Raw genomic sequence first — 26,120 nt, forward strand, 5'->3', positions numbered from 1 at the left:
ATCGATCGATGTTCGACAATATAACGTTATCTATAAAAGGGATTTTATGCATCTAACATTTTTAATAATACAATAAAAATATGCATATTAATAAAAAATTTAATTATAGATATATGAATACTATCCTTTTAATTTTCGATTATTATAGTATAATTTTATTCTAAAGTTTTAAATTATAGAAATAGTTCTCTATACATTAATTTATTTCGCATAAAGGTATAACCTTAGATTAATCACTATTAATTTTTAAGCTTTATAGTTTTGAAGTATAAATGTATTACATTTAAAATTGTTAAAAAATAAAATGTAAGTATATTAATAAAATTGAATGTTATAGTTTGTTCTAACAATTATAAATAATATGGTATATAAAATTAACGTTATCATTATATGCCTATAAATATAATATAATAAAATACCAATAATTAATATTGAAATATTATTTTATTGTGAAACCTTCATATAATTAAACATTAATATTATCGAAAAGACACATAATAATACATTATAAAGGCATAATTTTTATATATTTGTTAAAGATTCAATTTGGGATATTTGTTTTTATATTATAAAATATGGATTAATGAAGGAATGGTTAAATACTTAATTAATATTAAATATCATTTTATTATTCCATATTATATTATCATTGTTTTACCATAGAACTAATAAAATATCGAATTTTTAATAAATTATTTGATTGTATATACATTGATAACTATACCAATAGAATATATAAGATAAAAATGAATAATGTATAAAAATTAACGAATATTTATCAATTATATTTATTAAAAAAAAAATATATCTTATCTCTCTCCTCTTAAAGTGCAATATAACAACCTAATTAAACATAGTTTTATATTATACTTTAAAATGTCATCAGTAGGTATTTATATGCTAATATTTACTAAGCATTATTTTAAAAATAATATGCATTCAAAGACTTATTTAAGCTTATAAATGCGGGTTCAGTGATAATTGTAGTTTTAAAGAATGGAAAAGATGGGAAAATATATAATAAAATTACCCAATAAGGTATATTTATAAATTGAAGTATATAGGAATAAAAATAGAGTTATCGGGCTCATTAAATGGGTTATGAATTTATCTATATTAAATAAAAATAACATTAAAATTATGTATATACAATTAAAAAAGGTAACAACGGAACTTAATTTGAAAATACTATAATTTTAATAAAAAGGGGTATACAGTATTAGAAACAAGTCTATAAGTATTTAATATATTTTAAAAAATGACTATTTGTACACTTTTAAAAAATATACTAATAATGATTTATTAATTTTTATACATTTACAGGCTCATGGATATAAATATATTTGTTAAGGTATGAGCAACAAATTTGTATTTTTCTATATTGAGACAAATATAAGGGGATGCACTTTAAACTCGTTACAAAATTCCTTAAATTTTTATAATGGATATTACTAATAATCATGAATTTAAGTATAAATTATGTTATAAATATTACGAAAATGTATTAGATATCTCCAATTTAAGGCAGTTTAGCTAATTTTCATAAATATATATAAACTTACTATGATGTTACTATTGTATTATTACTTTAAATTAATTTTAAATTAATATTAAAAATAAAATGAGTTTAACTACAGATAATTGTTATACAAAGAATCCAATTTTACGTCTCATATTTTGATGGAATATATATGAAATTAATATGATGTTAATTTATACTTCAAAAATAAATTTCCAATATGGCGATTAGTAAAGTGGTACATATAATTTCTTGAACAAAAATATTTGTTATTACACATTTTTGATATTATCTATAAATTAATAATAATATAATTCTAATAGACATATTTATTTGATTTTTTAAAATGGTTTCTTAGTGTAGAGATTTTGATACTTTTTGGAGGTTTTTTCCCGATGAATTGAAAGATTCTGGAGAATCTAAAGAATATGATTTTAATTCTAGAATGCTCAAGAAATATTGCCCTAAAGAAAGTTGTAATAACGATATTGACAAGATTAATGCTGGATGTTTATGGTTAATTAATGCAATTTTCAGTACATCTAATTTTACATTTGATAATAATACTCTTAAGGATGATGCTGTATGTATTATGATATGGTTAGGTTATATATTAAGCCTAAAACCACCTGATAATATCAAAACATTAAACGATTTTTATTCTAACCATATAGAAAAAAACACGATGTACAGTGAGCATAAAGTTAATAATCAAGAAACATATAATAAGAAAATCATGGATGGAATAAAGGAATATATGGATATTAATATTAGTCATATGCCTAGATTTTATGAGTTACTTAAATTATTATGTAATATGAATAGTGACATAGAAAAAAAAAGTAGTGACGATATTTTAAAACATGCTAATAATTTTTTAAATATATATAAAGAACTCCTTAATGATAATAATAATGATGACGGCAGCACATACAATAAAGTATTACTTGTTTTATACAGATATTATATGAATTTTGGAAAAGGCACAAATCTCTATAGTAAAACAAAAGTTTTCCCTTCATTACCAACAAAAAAAACAGCTGAAAATGGTGGTATATCAGATTCTAAAGTAACTAAAACAATTGAATCCTCAAGTGAAACGGGCCAATCAAATATTGTAACAACAACTTTTAGTTCTAATACTACATTATCAGGCTCATCACTAGTAAATAAATTAATTCCAGTTTTATCGATATTTGTTGCAATAGCAATTTTGGGGGGAATTTCTTATAAGGTGAATAAGGAATTAAAAAATATTACATTTAAAAATTATTTTCATTATATATACGCAAATATTAATAAAAAAATAATACGCTTCTTAACATTTTATATTAGTATTCATTATTTGGATTTCGGAAACGAGTTCAAAAACAACATTTAAGAGAAAAGCTAAAAAAATAAAGAAGAAAATTGACCATTGATATATGATTCGAAGAGTAGTGACTATTTCAGGAATAGTAATAATGATTAATATATGTTAAGAAACTGTCTATTAGAAATAAATAATTTTTGATCATAGTTTTTATATTGTTTTTATGTTGTAGGTCAGGGTTGTGTTTGGGGAACCCATATTTGGGTTAGGATTAAGTATTATATTGCATTTAATTTTTTATAATTTGGACACTAATTAAATATATGTACCATCCCGTATTTTTAATCACGAGATTAAGTTTAAATATGCAACCAAGGAGGGGTATAAGCTAATATGAATGGGGTTGTATAACATTTTTTCATAAATTATAATATATATAATTTAATGTTCATATCGATTTAATATGATTAAAAAAAAATGTCTATATTTCATATATTAATTCATATTATGATATATGATAATTATTTATTATATAAGATTTTTTAACCCAGAGTTGTATTGAATTATCCATATCATAATACACAATGTATTTCTTTATTTGATTAAACATTTTATTTAATAAACTTATTATTTGTATCATATTTTTTTAATTTAAATTATATTATGTCAACTGAACTGTATTAATAGCATTATATATGAGGTTGTATATTAATTATATGATGATTCATTTGGAACAATTGGTTACATTACAATATATATTCGGATTAACATATGTGTTTTTAACATTAATTAACATATTACCAATTTATAATAGATAATCATAAAATATAGATTCACAAAATACTGATCGATATTCGACAATATAACATTGTCTATAAAATATTAATATGTATCTAACTTTTTTAATAATACAATAAAAATATGCATAATAATAAAAAATTACATTATAAAAATATGTATACTATCCTTTTAACCTTCGATTATATATAGTTTCATTTTATGCTAATATTTTAAATTCAAATTATAGAAATAGTTATATTTACATTAATTTATTTCCCATAAAGGTATAATATTAGATTAATCACTATTAATTTTTAAACTTTATAGTATTGAGGCATAAATAAATTATTTTCTAAAATGGTTAAAAAATAAAATATAAGTATATTAATAAAATTTAATGTTATTGTTTGTTCTAATAATTATAAATAATATGATAGATTGAATATCGTTATTGTTCTAGTATATATATAATATTTTATCAAAGAATAAAACTGAAATATGTTAAATTTGGAAATATATACAATTATATATTATTGGAAAGTATATAGAAAAGGTATGCAATAATTAATTTAATTTGAACTAATAATATTTTTATTAGGTTATTATATATATACAAATTCACAAATATATAATTAAATATATTGCTATTGCAAAATAATATATGTTCTAGAATGCTTGATTTAAAAACGATGAAACAAGGAAAAATACTAATTGAATTAAAGTATTCCTCTTGAGTGAATTACTTCGTTGTACTATACAGTGATATAGCAGTAAGAATAATAATAGTAATAACAATAGATAAAGTATTAAATACGAACAAATCATTAAATCCATTTAATTCGAATAAGTTGATATATATTAATTATATATATTATTAAAGGTATGATAAAATTAAAATTGTATGCACAAAACATCAAATGAAATAATAGAATTTCAACTTAGTATTTTGTTAATGTGCTAATATTATAATTAACAATACCAAGAAAAATAATATTAATAAATTTATAGTTTTTCATCATAGAAGTAAATATAGTTTATTATAAAATATAAAAGCAAACTATATATTTAGAAAAGTAATAATTCTAAGTTATTTTTAATGTATACATTAATTGAAAGTTTTAAAGGTAGAAAATATAATTAAAATATGTAGAATAAATAAATCTTATATGACTACATCCTTGTCTTAAAAAAACACACTTCCCTTATCTCTCCCCTCAAAGTGCAATATACCAATCTAATACATATAGTTTTCTATTATAATTTAAAATATAATCAGTAGGTATATATGTTTAATATTTACTAAGTATTATTTAAAAAAAAAATATGCATTAAAAGACTTATTTAAGCATATAAATACTGTTTCAGTGCTAATTGTCGTTTTAAACCGTGAGAAAGATGTGCAAAATATATTATAAAATTACCTAATAAGGTATATTTATAAATTGAAATATATAGGAATAAAAATAAATCTATTTAATGCATTAAAATCATTTTTTAATTTATATATATTAAATAAAAACAATATTAAAATTATGTATATGCAATTAAAAAGAGAACAATGCAACTTATTTTATAAATGTTATAATTTTAATAAAATATTGGTATATATCATAAGAAACAAATATATAAAAATTTAATATATCTTAAAAAATAACTATTTATATACTTTTAAGGATTATAATAATAATATAACTTTTTATTTTTTAGTTATATACACTATTTAAGTTTTAGAAGGGCAATCATTAAAACAGAAAATATAAATATATTCCTTTTTTATGTTCAAACATACTTTAAATTATTTATAAAAGTATATCCATTTTTATAATAAAGTTATACCATATGTTAGTAAGAATAAATTTTTTTGCATAAAATGCATCATATCTATATTTAATCAAAACATTATTAATCAATCCTCTATTTAAGGTAATTTAGCTAATTAACATAAAAATAAAAATAACTTTACTTGTAATAATATTATTCTATATTAATTTAATTATTAAAAAACATATAATATATTTAACTACAGAAGTTGTTATTTATAGGGTTAAAGTATTTGCGTCACATGTTGGGGTGAGTCTATATAAAACAGAATGATTCTACTCAATTTAGAAATCAAAAATAAGATTCCATTATAATGAATAAGCAAGTGGTATATGCATTTTTTTAATAATAATAATTTCCTTTACATGTTTTGATATTGTATTATATTTAAATATCATTAAACTTTATTTTAATAAAATGTTCAATAATATACATTTCTAATAAATGTTTTTAAATGTTTTCCTAGTGTGAAAAGTTCGAGAATCTATGGAATGGTTTTCCCGATAAATTGGAGAATAATAAATATCATGAATTTAAAAATAATAATTTTTTAAATGGTTATTGTGATGGTAATAAATGTGATAGTGATTTCGAAAAAATTAGTGCTGGATTTTTTTATTTCCTTGGTGGATTCTTTGGAGGTTCTGATTTGTTTAACTTTGATGAAAAAAGTAAGAACGATATTTTTGATTACATTATGATATGGTTAAGTTATATGTTAAACCTAAAGGAAAATATATCAAACGACAGTCTACAATATTTTTATGATAAAGGTATAAAAATTCATCAAAAGTATACAAATCCTATAGCTGGTTTTGCGGAGTATACTAGTTATAAGGATCTTTTAGATAAAAAAAATATCAAGAATATGAATATTAAAAATATGTCTAAATTTTATGCTCCATTTAAATCATTATGTAACATGTATAATGAATTTAATGATAACATGACAGATTGCAAAAAATGTTTGAATTATGCTAATGAATTTTCTATAAAATATAAAGAACTTAATGGAGATTCTAGTATTACTAATGATAATTCCTATAATAAACTATTGTGTACTTTATCAAATGATTATGATAATTTTAAAAAGAAATACAAAGACAGTTTATCCTTTCCAACGATAGAAAAACCAAAAAATTGTGTACAAAGATTAGAACAAATTTCTCAAGATGCATCATCAAGCTCATCGATAACAAACAAATTATTTATAGTTTTATCGATATTTGGTGCAATAGCATTTTTTTTAGGAATTTCTTATAAGGTAAATAATAAGGAATTAAAAAAAAATATTATATATATGCAAACATTAACAAAGAAAACGTATGCTTCTTAACATTTTATATTAGTATTCGTTATTTGGATTTCGGAAACGATTTAAAAAACAACAAATAAGAGAAAAAATAAAAAATATAAAGAAGAAAATGAATCAGTAATATATGATTCGAAGAGAATGATTATTTCAGGAATAGTAATCATTATTGATATATGTTAAGAAACTGTCTATTTCGAAGTAATTTTTGATCATAGTTTTTATGTTGTGGGTCAGGATTGTGTTTATGTAACCCATATTTGGGTTAGGGCTAAGTATTATATCTTTATTTAATTTTTATAATTAATCACTAATTTAATATATGTACTATACTCGTATTTTTAATCACAAGATGAAATGAAAAGTCCAAATATGCAACCAAGAAGGGGCATAAGGTAATATGTAATGAATTGCGTAACATGTTTTATAAGTTATAATATATATAATTGAGTGTTTATGCCGATTTTATATGATTAAAATAAAATGTCTATATTTCATATATTAATATAGATATTTATTATATACGAATTCATATTATACTATATCATAATTGGCTATTATATAAAACTTGTTAATCAGGAACTATATTGAATTATGTATAACATAATATATTTCTTTGGTTGATGAAACATTTTATTTAGTAAAACTTATAACTTTTGTCATATTTATTTTGATTTAAATCATGTTATCCAACTGAACTGTAATAATAGATATTCATAAAATATAGATGCATGAAATATCGATCGAGAATCGATAATACAACATAATCTATAAAAGGCATTTTATGCATCTAACATTTTTAGTAATACATAAAAAATGTACTATAGATATATTATAACAAATTTATAAATTATAAATATATATAATAATAATTTTTTTCATTTCAATAATTTACATTTATATTAATGTTCTAATTTATATTGATAGGAATAGTTATATATATTAATTTAATTATCATAAAGGTATAATAGATTAATCACTATTAATTTTTAAATTTTATATTTTGAGATATAAATAAATAATATTTTAAAATATATAAAAAATAAAATATAATTATATTAATAAAATTTGATGTTATAGTTCTAGTAATTATAAATAATATGATAAATATAATACGTTATTATTATATGCTTATACATATAATTTAATAAAATACTTTATCAATAACTAATATTGAAATATTATTTTATTGTGAAACCTTCATATAATAAACATTAATATTATCGAAAAGACAAATAATAATGCATTATAATGATATAATTTTTATATATTTGTTAAAGATCCACTTCGGGATATGTGGTTTTATATTATAAAAATTTGGATCCATGGAGAAAATTATAACGACTCAATTCATGTTAACTGTCATTTTATTATTCCATATTAACTCTTATTATATTATTAGTTTTTATTGAATAATCATTTTTTAATCTAAAACATTACGTTTCCATATAATTAATAAAATATAGAATTTTTAATAAATTATTGAATGTACATACATTGATAACTATATCAATAAATATACAAGATAAGAATGAACAATGTATAGTATTTAGGAAATATTTATCTAAATTTATATATTAAAATTGCTAATATATCTTATCTCTCTCCTCTTAAAGGGGAATATAACAACCTATTCACAAATAGTTTTATATTATACTTTAAAATATGCATCAATACTTATTTATATGTTAATATTTAATATTTACTATATATTATTTTAAAATCAATATACATTCAAAGATTTATTTAATCTTATAAATATATTAATAAATACGGATTCAGTGCTAATTGTTGTTTTAAATAATGGAAAAGATGGGAAAATATATTATAAAATTACCCAATAAGGAATACTTATAAATTAGAATATGTAGGAATAAAAATAAAGTTATTTAACGCATTAAAATTATTTTTTAATTTATCTATATTAAATACAAATAATATAAATTTATATATTTTGCATAGAAAGTGGAGCATGTAACTAAATTTGAAAATGCTATTATTTTAGAAAAAACTATAATATATATTATAAGAAACAAGTATATACTTTAAGGATTCTAATAATAATAACTTTCTTAATTTTTTATATTTGTGTAGTATTTGAGTTTTATGACGTTGTTTGTGTTCTATATTAAATCATATGTATAATTATATATTTTTTAAATTCATTATAAAAATATATTAATTTTTATAATAAAGTTATACCAAATGTTAGTAAGAATACTATTTTTTGTATAAAATGCACCGTATATACATATGGCAAAGTGTATAAGCAGTCCTCTATTTAAGATAATTTAGCTAAATGTCATAAAATAATTATAATATGATTTTAGTAATACTAATGTATTATTATTTTACATGAAGTTAAAATTAAGAATAATATGTTTAACGAAGGATAACTGCTATGTAATGATCTTAAGTAAATACAACATATATTTTATACAATATATATAAATAACATCACCCCGCATAATCTCCAAATTATAACAGAATTTCATTATAATGTATAAGGAATTGGTATATATCATGTTCTTATATTATTCGTATGTTGCATTCCTATAAATTGTATTAATTTTAATTTTAGTAACATTTATATTAATACATTTTTTGTTTAATTCGTAAAATATATTCGTAGTGTGATATAATTAATTTGATCGATAAATCTTTTGATGATGATCCGAAAAACTCTGGAGAAAATAAACCTAGGAGTTTATTAGATTACTTATTCACTGATAATAACTGTAGTAGTGATGACCCAAAACTTATCTCTGATTTTATAGCATTGCTAACTTTATTTAATGGTATTGGTAGTGGTGAGAATTTAGATAGTGATGAGAATTTAGATAGTGATAAACTTGTTGAATACGCTATTTTATGGTTAAGTTATAATCTAAATCAAAAAACAGAAAGTGAAATCACCACATTAAACAATTTTTATACTAAAAATATAAAAACAAATAGTTGTTATAATCAGAAAATAAATGCTCATAATGATAGTGATAGTGGTAATAAGATTAGTAAGGATGTTATAGAAACAAAAATAAGATCGATAAATATTGATATTAAAGATATATCTAATTTTTATGATGCATTTAAATCATTATGTAACATGTATAGTGAAATTGGTGCAGAAGACTACCAATGCAATAAATGTTTAGAAAATGCTGGAGAATTGTTTGAAAAATATGAAAAACTTAAAAATGATTTAGATATTAATAAAGGAAGTTCTTATTATCAACTATTGTCTAGTTTATCAAATGATTATAAAAATTTTGAAAAAAAATATAATGTTAAATGTAAGAATACCTCATCACTTGTAGCTTGTCCACGAAGTTCAATCATAAAAAATACACTAATTCCAATTGCAATTATATTTGTTGTAGCATCATTTTTTTTTGGAATTTCTTATAAGGTAAATAATAAGGAATTTAAAAAAATATATTATATATATATAAACATTAACGAACAACCATACGCTTCTTAATATTTTATATTAGTATTCGTTATTTGGATTTCGGAAACGATTTCAAAAACAAAAATTAAGAGAAAAAATAAAAAAATAAAGAAGAAACTGATCATTAATATATTATTCGAAGAGTAGTAACTATTTCAGGAATAGTAATAATGGTTGATATATTTTAAGAAATTGTCTATTTCGAAGTAATTTTTGCATAATTTTTATATAGTTTTTATATGTGAAACCCATATTGGGGTTATGGCTAAGTATTATATCTTTAATTTTTTATAATTTGAACACTAATTTAATATATGTACTATATCCGTATGTTTAATCACGAGATGATATTCAAATTATGTACCTCCAAAATGGGTACTGCCATTAATATGAAAGGGGTTACATAACATATTTATAAGTTATAATATATATAATTGATTATTCATGTCGATTTAATATGATTAAAATAAAATGTCTATATTGCATATATTAATTCATATTATGCTATATCATAATTGCCTATATAAAAGTTAATATGTGGTTATATTGAATTATGCATATCATAATATACAATACATTTCTTTATTTAATGAAAATTTTATTTAGTAAAACTTATTATTTGTACCATATTGATTTTAATTAAAATCATTTTATCCAACTGAACTGTAATAATGGATAGTTATAAAATATAGATTTATAAATTATCGATCGAGAATCGACAATACAACGTTATCTATAAAAGGCATGTTATGCATCTAACATTTTTTGTAATACATAAAAAATACACTATATATCAATATTTTTGATGTTTTAATTTTAGTTACTATTCTCTTTTGTATTTCCTTTACATTTGTGTTCAAATTAATTAGTATTAATAAAAGATGCTTTATATACATTAATTTATTTTATATAAAGGTATAATATTAAATTATTAACTATTTATTTTTAAACTTCATAGTTTTGAGGTACAAATAAATTATATTTCAAAAAATTTTAAAAATAAAATACAAGTATATTAATAAAATTTCATATCATATTTTGTTCAATAATTATAAATAAGATTATAGATATAATGCGTTATTATTATATGACTATACATATAAACTAATAAAATACTATACTAATAATTAATATTGAAATATTGTTTTATTATGGAAACTGAATACAATTAAATATTAATTTTATCAAAAAGACAAATAATAATGCATTATAATGATATAATTTTTATATATTTGTTAATGACCCAATTTGGGATATATGGTTTTATATTATAAAAATTTGGATCAATGGTAAAATGGTTAAAGACTCAATTCATGTTAAATGTCATTTGATTATTCCATATTAACGCATATTATATTGTCGCTGTTTTACTATAGAATTAATAAAATATTGGATTTTTAATAAATTATTTGATTGTATATACATTGATAACTATAACAATAAATTATATAAGATAAAAATGAACAATTCAGAACATTTAGCAAATATTTATATAAATTTATATACTGAAAGAGAAAATATATCTTATCTCTCTCCTCTAAAAGGGGAATATAACAACCTAATTACGCATAGTTTTATATTATACTTTAAAATTTCATCAGTAGGTATTTATATGTTAATATTTAATATTTACTAAATATGATTTTAAAACAGTCTACATTTAAAGATTTATTTAAGCTTATAAATAGCTTAATAAATACGGATTCAGTGTAAATTGTTTTAAACCGTGGAAACGATACGTAAAATATATTATAAAATTACTCAATAAGGTATACTTCTAAATTGATTTATATGGGAATAAAAATAAAGTTATTTAACGCATTAAAATTATGTTTATGCAATTAAAAAAGTGAATAATGTAACTTATTTTATAAATGTTATCATTTTAGAAAAGTCTGTATTATAAGTTATAAGAAAAAAGTATATAAAAAATTAATCTATATTATTAAATAACTATTTATATACTTTTAAGGATTATATTAATAATGGATTTCTTAATTGTTTCGATTTTTGCAGTATATTAGTTTGGGGGCACCACTTATTAAAACAAAAATGGCGATGTTGTTTATTTTCTATATTAAAGCATATGTATAAGAAGATATATTTTTAATTCGTTACAAAGCTGCTTTAATCTTTATAATAATGCTCATATGGGGGTTATTAAGGACAACAATTTATGTAAAATTGTATTTATATACATATGGTAAATAATGTATTAAACAACCCTAATTTATGGGAATTTAAGTTCCATATTATCTTTAAATTAATATTAAAAATGATAATAACATGTTTAACCATAGACAATTTTATGCTATGGTTCAATTATGTTATCATTTATTAAGCGTATAATATATAAAATAATATGATGTTACATAATCTACATATTATAAACAAAATAAAACTACAATGGATCATTTCCTGGTATATGGATTTTTTAATAAAATTTGCTTTTCCTTATATTTTCGATTTTATACTAGATATAAATATCATTAAATTTTATTTTATAAAAGTTTCATTAACATATATTTTTATTATACTTTTTTAAATATTTTCTTAGTGTATAAGGTTTAATACATTAAGGAGATATTATCCCGATGAATTAAACATATCTACAAATTATGATTTTCATAGTAATGGGTCTATTAGTGATTACTGTCCTAATGGAGATTCAGGAAGCAAACAAGAATGTAAGACTGAGCTCGATAAAATAAATGCTGCATGTATATGGTTATTTAATCAAATTATTTCTAATAAGATTAATAGTTTAAATAAAGAACAGGTTAAAATTATTGTTACATACATTATGATATGGTTAAGTTATAAACTAAATAAAAATCCAGATGTAGGAATTACCACGTTAAATGAGTTTTATACTAAATATATAAAAAATCATACGGATTCTACTAATTGTAAAAAAAGTGATATAGATTGTAGTAATACATTAAAAGATAAAACGGGTTATAAGAATTTTAAGGAGTTCATAGAAGGAAACGAATATTTTACGAATATGGATATGAACATTATGTCTAATTTTTATGATGCATTTAAATTATTATGTACCATGCATACCGAATTTAACGAAAACGAGCCAGATTGCAATAATTATTTAGAAAAGGCTCGAGAATTTGTTAAAAAATATGAAAAACTTAATGGAAATTATAATAATAATGAATACAGTTCTTATATTCAAATATTGTCTACTTTATCAAATGATTATAAGAATTTTAAAAATAAATGTGAAAATATTAAATGTAACGATATTCCATCCCTTCCAGAGATAGCCAAAAAAAATTATGAACAAAGATCTGAAGTTACATCATCAAGTTCGTCGATAGAAAAAAAAATTTCTGAACAAAGATATGAACAAGATTCTGATGTTACATTATCAAGTTCGTCGATAACAAACAAATTAATTCCAGTTTTATCGATAATTGTTGCAATACCAATATTCTTGGGAATTTTTTATAAGGTAAATAATAAAGAATTTATAAATTATTTACGTGATTACTTATATGTGATTATCAAAAAATATATATGTTTACCATTTTTATATTAGTATTCGTTATTTGGATTTCGGAAACGAACCCAAAAACAACATATAAGAGAAAAGCTAAAAAAATAAAGAAGAAAATGGATCATTAATATGTGATTCGAAGAAAGTGACTATTCCAGGAATAGTAATAATGATTGATATATGTTAAGAAATTGTCTATTTGAAAATAAATAATTTTTCACCATAATTTTTGAACATAATTATTGGGTCTATAAGAATAATTAAATAATATGTTCAATAATATATAATGTTATATATGTATAGTTATAATATTTTTATGCTGTTTTTGTATAATTTTTAAATAGATTTTATGTTATGGGTCAGGGTTATGTTTGTGAATCCCATATTCGGGATAGGATTAAGTATTATATTGTATTAATTTTTTATAATTTAAACACTAATTAAATATATGCATCATCCCTATATGTTTAATCAGGAAATAAAGTTCAAAAGTTAAAATATACAACCTCAAAGGGCATAATTTAATATGAAAAGGACCACATAACATTTTTTCATAAATTATAATATATATAATTTAGTGTTCATATCGATTTTATATGATTAAACAAAATGTCTATATTGCATATATTAATTCATATTATGATATGTCATAATTATTTATTATGTAAAGCTTGATAATCATAGCTATATTGAATTATGCATAACACAATATGTTTCTTTATTTGATAAAACATTTTATTTAGTAAAACTTATTATTTGTATCATTTGTTTTAATTTAAATCGTATTTTGATAACCGAAAAGTATAATAATATTATATATGAAGTTGGATATGAATTATAATAAAATTCATTTTGAATATTCATATACATTATAATATACCTTCAGGTTAATGAGTATATTTTTAATATTAATTAAACATATTACCAATATATAATAGATATTCATATAATATAAATCGAGGTTCGACAATACAACATTATCTATAACAGGCATGTTATGCATCTAACACTTTTAATAATACAATAAAAATGTAAATATTAATAAATAATTACATTATATATATAGGCATACTATCCTTTTAACTTTCGATTATATATAATATAATTTTATGCTAAAGTTTTAAATTCAAATAATAGAGATAGTTCTATATACATTAATTTATTTACTATAAAGGTATAATATTAGATTAATCGCTATTCATTTTTAAATTTTATATTTTGAGGTATACATATATTACATTTAAAATAGTTAAAAGACAAAATATAAGTATATTAATAAAATTTAATGTTATATTTTGTTTTAACAAATGTAAATAATATGAAAGATAGAATAGCGTTATTATTATACGCCTATATGTATAATCTAACAAAATACTCTACGAATAACTTATATTAAATATTATTTTATTGTGGAAACTTCATATAATTAAATATTAATTTTATCGAAAAGACACATAATAATACATTATAAAGGTATCAATGCTATATATATGTTAAAGATTCAATTTGGGATATTTGGTTTAATATTCTAAAAAAATGGATAAATACAGAAAAGGCTAACAACTCAACGTTTAATTTCCTTTTATTATTACATGTTAACGCATATTATTTTGTCGCTGTTTTACCATAGAATTAATAATATATAGAATTTTTAATAAATTATTTGAATGATATACATTAACTATAACAGTAGAATATATAAGATAAAATTATGCATAATATTTAGCAAATATTTATATAAATATATATATTAAAGGCTAATATATCTTATCTCTCTCCTATTAAAGGGTAAAATAATGACATAACCAAACATAGTTTTCTATTATACTTTAAAATTTATATAATAGTTATTTATATGTTAATATCTACTAAGTGTTATTTTAAAAACAATATGAACTTAAAGACTTATTTAAGGTTACAAATACGGGTTCAGTGCTAATTGTCGTTTTAAACCGTGGAAATTATGCGTAAAATATATTATAAAATTACACAATAAGGGATACTTACAAATTGAAGTATATGGGAATAAAAATAAAGTTATTTAACGCATTAAAATTATTTTTTAATTTATCTACATTCATTAAAAACAATATAAATTTATGTATTTTGCATATAAATGGAACAATTCAACTTATTTTGTAAGTGTTATTTTAGAAAAGACTGTATTATATATTATAAGAAACAACTATATAAGTATTTAGTCTATCTTATTAAATAATTATTTATATACTTTAAGGATTGTAATAATAATAACTTTCTTAAATTTATATATTTATGCATTATTTAAGTTTTATGGCGTCATTTATCTTCGATATTAAAACATATGTATAAGTATATATTTTTTAAATTCGTTATAAAAGTATATTAATTTTTATAATAAAGTCATATCAAATGTTAGTAAGAATAGTATTTTTTGTATAAAATGCATCATATATATGGCAAAAGTGTATAAGCAACTTCTATTTAAGGTAATTTAGCTAAGTACCATAAAATGAGTATAATATTTTAGTAATATTAATATATTATTATTTTATATGAAGTTAAAATTAAGAATAATATGTCTAACAAAAGATAACTGCTATGTAAAGATCTTGAGTAAATATACCATATATTCTATGCAATATATATAAACAACATCACCCCGCATAATCTCCAAATTATAACAGAATTTCATTATAATGGCTTCTAAAGTGGTATATATACTTTTTCTTATATTATTCGTATGTTGTATTACTATAAATTATATTAATTTTAATTATAGTACCATTTATGTTAATACATTTTTTTGTTTAATTCGTAAAATATATTCGTAGTGTGAATTAATTAATTTGATCAATGAATATTTTTATGATGATCCGAACAACTCGGGAAAAGAGATACCTGAGAATTTATTAAGTATGTATTTCCCTAATAATAACTGTAGTAGTGATGAAGAAAAGATTATCCCTGGTTTTATAATGTTACTAAAAAAGCTTGATGAGGAAAATTTCGAAAGTGATGAAATTGTTGAATACGCTAGTTTATGGTTAAGTCATAAACTAAATCAAAAAAAACAAAATAGAACGACCAGATTAGACGAATTTTATACTAATCATATAGAAACAAATAGTTGTTATAAGGATAATATAGATAAAACTACTGATAGTAAAAGTAATATTAATAAGGATGTTATAGAAAAAAAAATAAGATCGATGGATATTGATATTAAAGATATATCTAATTTTTATGATGCATTTAAATCATTATGTAACATGTATAGTGAAATTAATGTAGATGATTATCCATGCAATAACTGTTTAGAAAATGCTGGAGAATTTTTTGAAAATTGTGAAAAAGTTAAAAATGTTTTTGATATTACTAAAGGAAGTTCTTATTTACAACTATGGTTAAGTTTATCAAAAGATTATAAAAATTTTGAAAGTAATTATAATAGTTTTGTGTGTAATGATGGCCCACCATTTGTAGCTTGCTCACGAAGTTCAGTAACAAAAAATACACTAATTTCAATTGCAATTATATTTGTTGCAGCATCAATTTTATTTGGAGTTTCTTATAAGGTAAATAATAAGGAATTAAAAAAAAAATATTATATATATGTAAACATTAACGAGCAACCGTACGATTCTTAACATTTTATATTAGTATTCGTTATTTGGATTTCGGAAACGATCTCAAAAACAACATTTAAGAGAAATGGTAAAAAAATAAAGAAGAAACTGATCATTAATATATTATTCGAAGAGTAGTGATTATTCCAGGAATAGTAATAATGATTTATATATTTTAAGAAATTATCTATTTCGAAGTAATTTTCGCATAATTTTTATATAGTTTTTATGTTGTGGAACCCATATTCGGGTTAGGGCTAACTATTATATTGCATTTAATTTTTTATAATTCGAACACTAATTAAATATACGTATCATTCCGTATGTTTAATCACAAGATTGCGTTCAAATATTCAACCCCAAATGGGGACAAGCTAATATAAATGGGGTTATATAACATATTTATAAGTTATAATATATATAATTGAGTGTTAATATATATTTAATATGATTAAAGTAAAATAACTATATTACATATATTAATATAGATATTGACTATATATGAATTCATATTATATATATCATAATTGCCTATATAAAAGTTAATATGTGGTTATATTGAATTATGCATATCATAATATGTTTCTTTATTTGGTGATATATTTTATTTAGTAAAACTTATTATTTGTGACATATTGATTTTAATTTAAATCGTATTTTTATAACCGAACAGTATAATATTATTATATATGAGGTATATATTATAATTCGATTAGTTTTGAATATTCATCTACATTACAATATACCTTCATATTAATGATTATATTTTTAATGTTAATTAAGCATATTACCAATATATTATAGATATTCATAAAATATAGATTCATAAATATCGATCGAGAATCGACAATATAACATAATCTATAAATTATTGTTATGCTTCTAACATTTTTTGAATTTGTAATTGTATTTACTATTATCTTCTTGTATTAATAGAAGTTGCTTCATACGCTTTAATTTATTTATCATAAAGGTAGAACATTATATTAATTACTATTAATTTTTAAACTTTATATTTTGAGGTATAAATATATTATATTTTAAAATAGTTAAAAAATAAAATATAAGTATATAATAAACTTTAATATTATAGATATGATGCATTATTATATGCCTATACATATAATCTAGAAATTACCAATAGTTAATATTAAAATATTGTTTTATTGTGAAACCTTCATATAATTAAATATTAATTTTATCGAAAAGACATAATAATACATTATATATTTGTTAATTATTCAATTTGGAATTTGTAGTTTTATATTCTAAAAATATGGATTAATGGAGAAAGGGTTAAATACTTAATTAATATTAAATATCATTTTATTATTCAATATTAACGCGTATTATAATATTATTGTTTTTTGTAGAATTAATAAAATATAGAATTTTTAATAAATTATTTGAATGTATATACATTGATAACTATAATAGTAGAATATATAGGATAAAAATGAACTATGTAAAACATTTAGCAAATATTTATCTAAATTAATATATTAAAATAGCAATATATCTTATCTCTCTCCTCTTAAAGGTAATATAACACCCTAATTAAACATAGTTTTCTATTATACTTTAAAATATCATCAGTAAGTACATATGTTTAATATTTACTAAGCATTATTTTAAAAATAATATGCATTCAAAGACTTATTTAATATTATAAATATATTAATAGTACGGGTTCAATGCTAATTGTTGTTTTAGAGAGTGGAAATTATGCGTAAAAAATATTATAAAATTACCCAATAGAGAATACTTCTCAATTGGAATATGTAGAAATAAAAATCAAGTTATTTACGCATTAAAATTATTTTTTAATTTATCTATATTCATTAAAAACAATATAAATTATGTGATTTGCATAGAAAATAGAACAATGCAACTTACTTTGAAATGCTATTATTTTAGAAAAAACTATAATATATATTATAAGAAACAAGTATATACAAATTTAATATATTTAAAAAATTACTATTTATATACTTTAAGGATTCTAATAATAGCTTTCTTATTTTTTTATATTTGTATAGTATTTGAGTTTTATGACGCTGTTTGTGTTCTATATTAAAGCATATGTATAAGTATATATTTTTTAAATTCATTATAAAAGTATATTAATTTTTATAATAAAGTTATACCAAATGTTAGTAAGAATAGCAATTTTTGTATAAAATGTATTATGCAACCCTCCATTTAAGATAGTTTAGGTAAATGTCATAAAATAAGTATAATATTTTAGTAATACTAATGTATTATTACTTTATATGAAGTTAGAATTAAGAATAATATGTCTAACGAAAGATAACTGCTATGTAAAGAGCTTAAGTAAATACAAAATATATTTTATACAATATATATAAATAACATCACTCCGAATAATCTCCAAATTATAACAGAATCTCATTATAATGTCTTATAAAGTGGTATATATCTTTTTTCTTATATTATTCGTATGTTGTATTCCTATAAATTATATTAATTTTAATTATAGTACCATTTATGTTAATACATTTTTTTGTTTAATTCGTAAAATATATTCGTAGTGTGATGCAATTAATGTGGTCGATAAATCTTTTGATGATGATCCGAACATCTCGGGAGATATTTCTGGGAGTTTATTAAATTTTTATTGCCCTGGTAATAAATGTAGTAGTGATGAAGAAAATGTTACCTCTGGTTTTATAATGTTACTAAATCTTATTGATGAGAAAGATATAGATAGTGGTAAACTTGTTGAATACGCTATTTTATGGTTAAGTTATAAACTAAATCAAAAAACAGAAAATGGAACGACCAAATTAAAAGATTTTTATGATAAACATATAAAAACAAATAAATGTTATAAGGAGAATGTAGGTGTTAATAATGGTGATAAAATTAAAAAGGATGTTATAGAAAATAAAATAGAATCGATGAATATGTATATTAAAGATATATCTAATTATTATGATCCATTTAAATCATTATGTAGCGTGTATAGTGAACTTGATCCAAAAGAAACCCAATGCAAGACATGTTTAGAAAATGCTGGAGAATTTTTTGAAAAATATGAAAAACATAAAAATGCTTTAGATATTACTAAAGGAGATTCTTATTCTGAACTATGGTTTAGTTTATTAAAAGATTATAAAATTTTTGAAAATAAATATAATAGTGTTAAGTGTGGTAATGTCTCATCACTTGTAGCTTGCTCAAGAAGTTCAATAATAAAAAATACACTAATTGCAATTGCAATTATATTTGTTGCAGCATCAATTTTATTGGGAGTTTCTTATAAGGTAAATAATAAGGAAATTAAAAATTATTTTCATTATATATGCAAACATTAACAAACAACCATACGCTTCTTAACATTTTATATTAGTATTCGTTATTTGGATTTCGGAAACGATCTCAAAAACAACATTTAAGAGAAATGCTAAAAAAATAAAGAAGAAACTAATCATTAATATATTATTCAAAGAGTAGTGATTATTCCAGGAATAGTAATAATGGTTGATATATTTTAAGAAATTGTCTATTTCAAAGTAATTTTTGCATAATTTTTATATAGTTTTTATGTTGTGGAACCCATATTCGGGTTAGAGTTAAGTGTTATATCTTTATTTAATTTTTTATAATTCGAACACTAATTAAATATATGTACCATCCTGCATTTTTAATCACTAGATGAAATTCAAAAGCCAAATATGCACAAAAAATGGGCACAAGTTAATATGAAAAGGACCATATAACTTTTTTTCATAAGTTATAATATATATAATTGAGTGTTAATATATATTTAATATGATTAAATTAAAATAACTATATTACATATATTAATTCATATTATGCTATATCACAATTGCCTATATAAAAGTTAATATGTGGTTTTATTGAATTATGCATATCATAATATGTTTCTTTATTTAATGAAAATTTTATTTAGTGAAACTTATAATTTGTGCTACAATTAATTTAAATTATACTATGCCAATTGAAATGTAATAATAGCATTATATATGAGGTTGGGCATTATTATAAGATGATTCATTTGGAACAACTGCCTATATTATAATATACCTTCATATTGATATGTGTGTTTTTAAGATTAATTAAACATATTACCAATATATAATAGGTAGTCATCAAATATAGATTCATAAATATCGATCGAAAATCGACAATACAACATCATATATAAAATATTATTATGCTTCTAACATTTTTTGAAGTTTTAATTGTAGTTACTATTCTCTTTTTGTATTTTACATTTGTATCAAAATTAATTAGTATTAATAAAAATCGCTTTATGCTCCTTAATTTATTGCCATAATGTATAATAATAGATTAATCACTATTAATTTTTAAACTTTATATTTTGAGGTATGAATAAATTGAAAATATATTATAAATAGTTATTTGAAAAAATATAAGTATATTAAGTTTAATATCATATTTTGTTATAATAATTTTTCTAACAATTATAAATAATATGGTAGATAGAATGCATTATTATTATATGCTTATACATATAATCTAATAAAATACCAATAACTAATATTGAAATATTGTTATATTGTGAAACCATCATATAATAAACATTAATATTATCGAACAGACAAATAATAATGGATTATAATGATATATTTTTATATATTTGTTAAAGATCCACTTTGGGATATGTGGTTTTATATTATAAAAATTTGGATCCATGGAGAAAATGATAACGACTCAATTCATGTTAACTGTCATTTTATTATTCCATATTAACTCTTATTATATTATTAGTTTTTATTGAATAATAATTTTTTAATCTAAAACATTACGTTACCATATAATTAATAAAGTATAGAATTTTTAATAAATTATTTGAATGTACATACATTGATAACTATATCAATAAGTATATAATATAAGAATGAACAATGCATAGTATTTAGGAAATATTTATCTAAATTTATATATTAAAAAGGAAATATATCTTATCTCTCTCCTCTTAAAGGACAATATAACAACCTATTTACATATAGTTTTTTATTATACTTTAAAATTTGCATCAATACTTATTTATAAGTTAATATTTAATATTTACTAAGTATGATTTTAAAAACAATATACATTCAAATGCTTATTTAAGCTTATAAATAGCATACTAAGTATGGGTTCAGTTCTAATTGTTGTTTTAACGAATGGAAAAGATGGCAAAATATATTAAAAATTACCCAATAAGGTATATTATAATAAAAATAAAGTTATTGAGCACATTAAAATGAAATTTGAATTTATCTACATTCATTAAAAACAATATAAATATATTTAATTTGCATAGAAAATGTAGCATGTAACTTAATTCGAAAATACTTTAATTTTAATAAAACATTGTATATAGTATTAGAAGCAAATATATAAAAGTTTAATATATTTTAAAAAATGACTATTTATATACTTTAAAGATTATAGTAATAATATAATTTTTATTTTTTTAGATTTATACAGCATTTAAGTTTTTGAAAGACAATCATTAAAACATAAGATATAAATATATTCCTTTCCTATGTTCAAACATACTTTAAATTCATTATAAAAATGTATCAATTTTTATAATAAAGTTATACCATATTTTATTAATAATAGTCTTTTTTGTATAAAATGCATCATATATTTAATCAAAAGTTTATTAAGCATCCCTCTATTTAAGGTAATTTAACTAATTATCATAAACAAAAATAGAGCGTTTCTTTGTAATAATATTATTATATTATTCTATATTAATTTAATTATTAAAAAGTTATAATATATTTAACTACAGGTAATTGTTATATATAGGACTAAAGTATTTTCGTCACATATTGGGGGCAGTATATATATAACAGCATGATTCCCCTCAATTTACAAATCAAAAATAAAACCCCATTATAATGGATGACAAAATAGTATATGCATTTTTAATAATAATAGTTTCCTTTATATTTTTTTATATTATATTACATATAAATATCATTAAGCTTTATTTTAATAATTCGAGTTTTTATTAATTGTTTTTAAATCTTTTTTTAGTGTAAAAAGTTCCAGGATGTAAGGAACCCGCTTCCCGATTATTTGCACAGTAATGGAATCTATAAATTTAGTGATGCTGAAATTTTAAATAAACATTGTTATGGTAATACATGTTATAGTGATTACGATAGATTAAATGCTGGATTTTTATATTTTTTTAATGAATTCTTTGGGAATCTGAATTCGTTTAATGATAATCAAAAAAAAAACACCGATATTGTTGATTACATTATTATATGGTTAAGTTATATGTTAAACCTAAAGAAAAATGAAGAACCGGATGTTATAAAGAATTTTTATAATAATTACATAAATAGTAGTCATAAGTATAACAATGGAACAAATGATGCTAGTGATTATGAGATTTATAAGGGTATTATAGATAAAAAAAATGATTTGTTGTATATGGATAGTAATAATGTATCTAAATTTTATGAAGCATTTAAATCATTATGTGAAATGTATTCTGAATTTGGTGGAAACAAGTCAAATTGCAAAAAATGTTCGGAAAATGCTAATCAATTTGTTGAAAAATATAAAGAACTTAATGGAGATTCTAATAATAATGATAGAAGTCCATATAAAAAAATATTGTCTACACTATCAAATGATTATGATAATTTAAAAAATGAATGTAAAGATGCTCAAGATAGCAAATTTCCAGCCCTTACAGAGATAAATACCCTACAAGATGCTATAGAAAGTGCTGGACATACTACTGAACAAACTGGAGAAACTGTAAAAAAGTCTGATGTTACATCATCAAGTTCATCGATAGTAAGCAAATTAATTCCAGTTGTGTCGATATTTGCTGCAATATCAATTTTTTTAGGAATTTCTTATAAGGTAAATAATGAGTTAAAAAATATTTTCATTAGATATATGCAAACATTAACAAAAAAAACATACGTTTCTTAACATTTTATATTAGTATTCATTATTTGGATTTCGGAAACGATCTCAAAAACATTTAAGAGAAAAGCTAAAAAAATAAAGAAAACAACTGATCATTAATAAATTATTCTGAATATGACGATTGATTTATTTTAAGAAACTGTCTATTTCGAAGTAATTTTTTATCATAGTTTTTATATAGTTTTTATGTTGTGGGTCAGGATTCAGGGTTTATGAAACCCATATTTGGGTTAGGATTAAGTATTATATTGTATTAATTTTGTACAACTTGAACACTAATTAAATATATGACCATTCACATATGTTTAATCATACGGTAAAGCCTAAATATGCAACCAAAAAAGGGGTACTACCATTAATATGAAAGGAGTCACATAAAATTTTTTCATAAATTATAATATATATAATTTAGTGTTCATATAGATTTAATATGATTATAAAATGTCTATATTGCATATATTAATTCATATTATGATATATCATAATTATTTATTATATAAAGCTTGTTAATCATAATTATATTGAATTATGCATAACATAATATGTTTCTTTGTTTGATAAAACATTTTATTTAGCAAAAATTATTTGTATCATTTTTTTTAATTTAAATTATATTTTGATAAGCGAATTGTATAATATTATTATATATGATGGTATGAATTATAATTATATTCGTTTGAAATATTTGTCCACATTACAATATATATTCAGATTAATGGGAATATTTTTATTGTTAATTAAACATATTACCAATATATAATAGGTAGTATAAAATATAGATGTATTGTGTATCGATCGAGATTCGACAATACAACAATGCCTATAAAATATATTTTATGCATCTAACATTTTTAGTAATACAACAAAAATATACATATTAATAACTACATTATATATATAGACATACTATCCTTTTAACTTTCGATTATATATAGTTTCATTTTATGTTAAAGCTTTAAATTCAAATTATAGAAATAGTTATGTATACATTAATTTATTTACTATAAAGGTATAATATTAGATTAATCACTATTAATTTTTAAACTTTATAGTTTTGAGGCACAAATAAATTATTTTTTAAATAGTTAAAAGAAAAAATATAAATATATTAATAAAATTTAATATCATATTTTATTCTAATAATTATAAATAATATCATAGATATAATGCGTTATTATTATATACTTATACATATAAACTATTAAAATGCTATACCAATAAATAATACTGAAATATGTTAAATTTAGGAAGCATATACAATTACATATTAATGAAAAGTATATATAAAAAGTATGTAATAATTAATTTAATTTGAATTAATAATATTTTTATTAGGTTATTATATATATAAAATTCACAAATATATTGTTATTGCTAAATAATATATGTTATAAAATACTTGATTTAAAAACTATGAAACGAGGAAATATTATACATTGATTTAAAGTATTTTATTAAGCGTATTAATTATTTCGTTGTACTATACAGTGATATAGCAGTAACAATAATAATAGTAATAACAATAGATAAAGTATTAAATACGAACAAATCATTAAATTCATTTGATTTGAATACGTTGATATATATTATTAAAGGTATGATAAAATTAAAATTGTATGCACAAAACATCAAATGAAATAATACAATTCTAACAGTATTTTGTTAATGTGCTAATATTAGAATTAACACTGTCAAGCAAAATAATATTAATAATTCTATAGTTTACTTAAAAATATAGTTTATTATAAAATATAAAAGAAAATTGTATATTTATAAAATAATTATAAGTTATATCTAATGAATAATTTTAATATATATACATAATTTAAAGCTTTAATGT

At 20.1% G+C, this 26,120-nt stretch overlaps 7 protein-coding genes across 7 annotated transcripts; all 7 read left to right on the plus strand.

Moving 5' to 3' along the window:
• Positions 1-1,739: 1,739 nt before the first annotated feature.
• PY17X_1469000 (uncharacterized protein) lies at positions 1,740-2,920 on the plus strand (the record flags this gene model as incomplete). Its single annotated transcript, XM_722811.1, has 3 exons — positions 1,740-1,757; positions 1,878-2,753; positions 2,855-2,920. 3 exons carry the CDS (start codon positions 1,740-1,742, stop codon positions 2,918-2,920), a joined length of 960 nt encoding a protein of 319 aa, XP_727904.1.
• A 2,825-nt stretch (positions 2,921-5,745) lies between these two features.
• On the plus strand, positions 5,746-6,868 carry PY17X_1469100 (uncharacterized protein; the record flags this gene model as incomplete). The annotated part of the gene is made up of 3 exons (XM_723211.2): positions 5,746-5,760; positions 5,899-6,696; positions 6,782-6,868. The coding sequence occupies 3 exons, from the start codon at positions 5,746-5,748 to the stop codon at positions 6,866-6,868; spliced, it is 900 nt and encodes a 299-aa protein (XP_728304.2).
• A 2,375-nt stretch (positions 6,869-9,243) lies between these two features.
• PY17X_1469200 (PIR protein) lies at positions 9,244-10,304 on the plus strand (the record flags this gene model as incomplete). The annotated part of the gene is made up of 3 exons (XM_022957752.1): positions 9,244-9,258; positions 9,377-10,153; positions 10,239-10,304. The coding sequence occupies 3 exons, from the start codon at positions 9,244-9,246 to the stop codon at positions 10,302-10,304; spliced, it is 858 nt and encodes a 285-aa protein (XP_022813091.1).
• Positions 10,305-12,601: 2,297 nt separating this feature from the next.
• PY17X_1469300 (PIR protein) lies at positions 12,602-13,817 on the plus strand (the record flags this gene model as incomplete). The annotated part of the gene is made up of 3 exons (XM_022957753.1): positions 12,602-12,616; positions 12,753-13,664; positions 13,752-13,817. 3 exons carry the CDS (start codon positions 12,602-12,604, stop codon positions 13,815-13,817), a joined length of 993 nt encoding a protein of 330 aa, XP_022813092.1.
• Positions 13,818-16,387: 2,570 nt separating this feature from the next.
• On the plus strand, positions 16,388-17,417 carry PY17X_1469400 (uncharacterized protein; the record flags this gene model as incomplete). The annotated part of the gene is made up of 3 exons (XM_726240.2): positions 16,388-16,402; positions 16,523-17,266; positions 17,352-17,417. The coding sequence occupies 3 exons, from the start codon at positions 16,388-16,390 to the stop codon at positions 17,415-17,417; spliced, it is 825 nt and encodes a 274-aa protein (XP_731333.2).
• A 2,317-nt stretch (positions 17,418-19,734) lies between these two features.
• On the plus strand, positions 19,735-20,756 carry PY17X_1469501 (PIR protein; the record flags this gene model as incomplete). Its single annotated transcript, XM_034637704.1, has 3 exons — positions 19,735-19,749; positions 19,870-20,604; positions 20,691-20,756. 3 exons carry the CDS (start codon positions 19,735-19,737, stop codon positions 20,754-20,756), a joined length of 816 nt encoding a protein of 271 aa, XP_034493636.1.
• Positions 20,757-23,226: 2,470 nt separating this feature from the next.
• PY17X_1469601 (PIR protein) lies at positions 23,227-24,359 on the plus strand (the record flags this gene model as incomplete). Its single annotated transcript, XM_034637705.1, has 3 exons — positions 23,227-23,241; positions 23,366-24,211; positions 24,297-24,359. The coding sequence occupies 3 exons, from the start codon at positions 23,227-23,229 to the stop codon at positions 24,357-24,359; spliced, it is 924 nt and encodes a 307-aa protein (XP_034493637.1).
• Between the last annotated feature and the right edge of the window lie 1,761 nt (positions 24,360-26,120).

The sequence above is a fragment of the Plasmodium yoelii genome (assembly GCF_900002385.2).
Source record: "Plasmodium yoelii strain 17X genome assembly, chromosome: 14".
NCBI lineage: Eukaryota > Apicomplexa > Aconoidasida > Haemosporida > Plasmodiidae > Plasmodium > Plasmodium yoelii.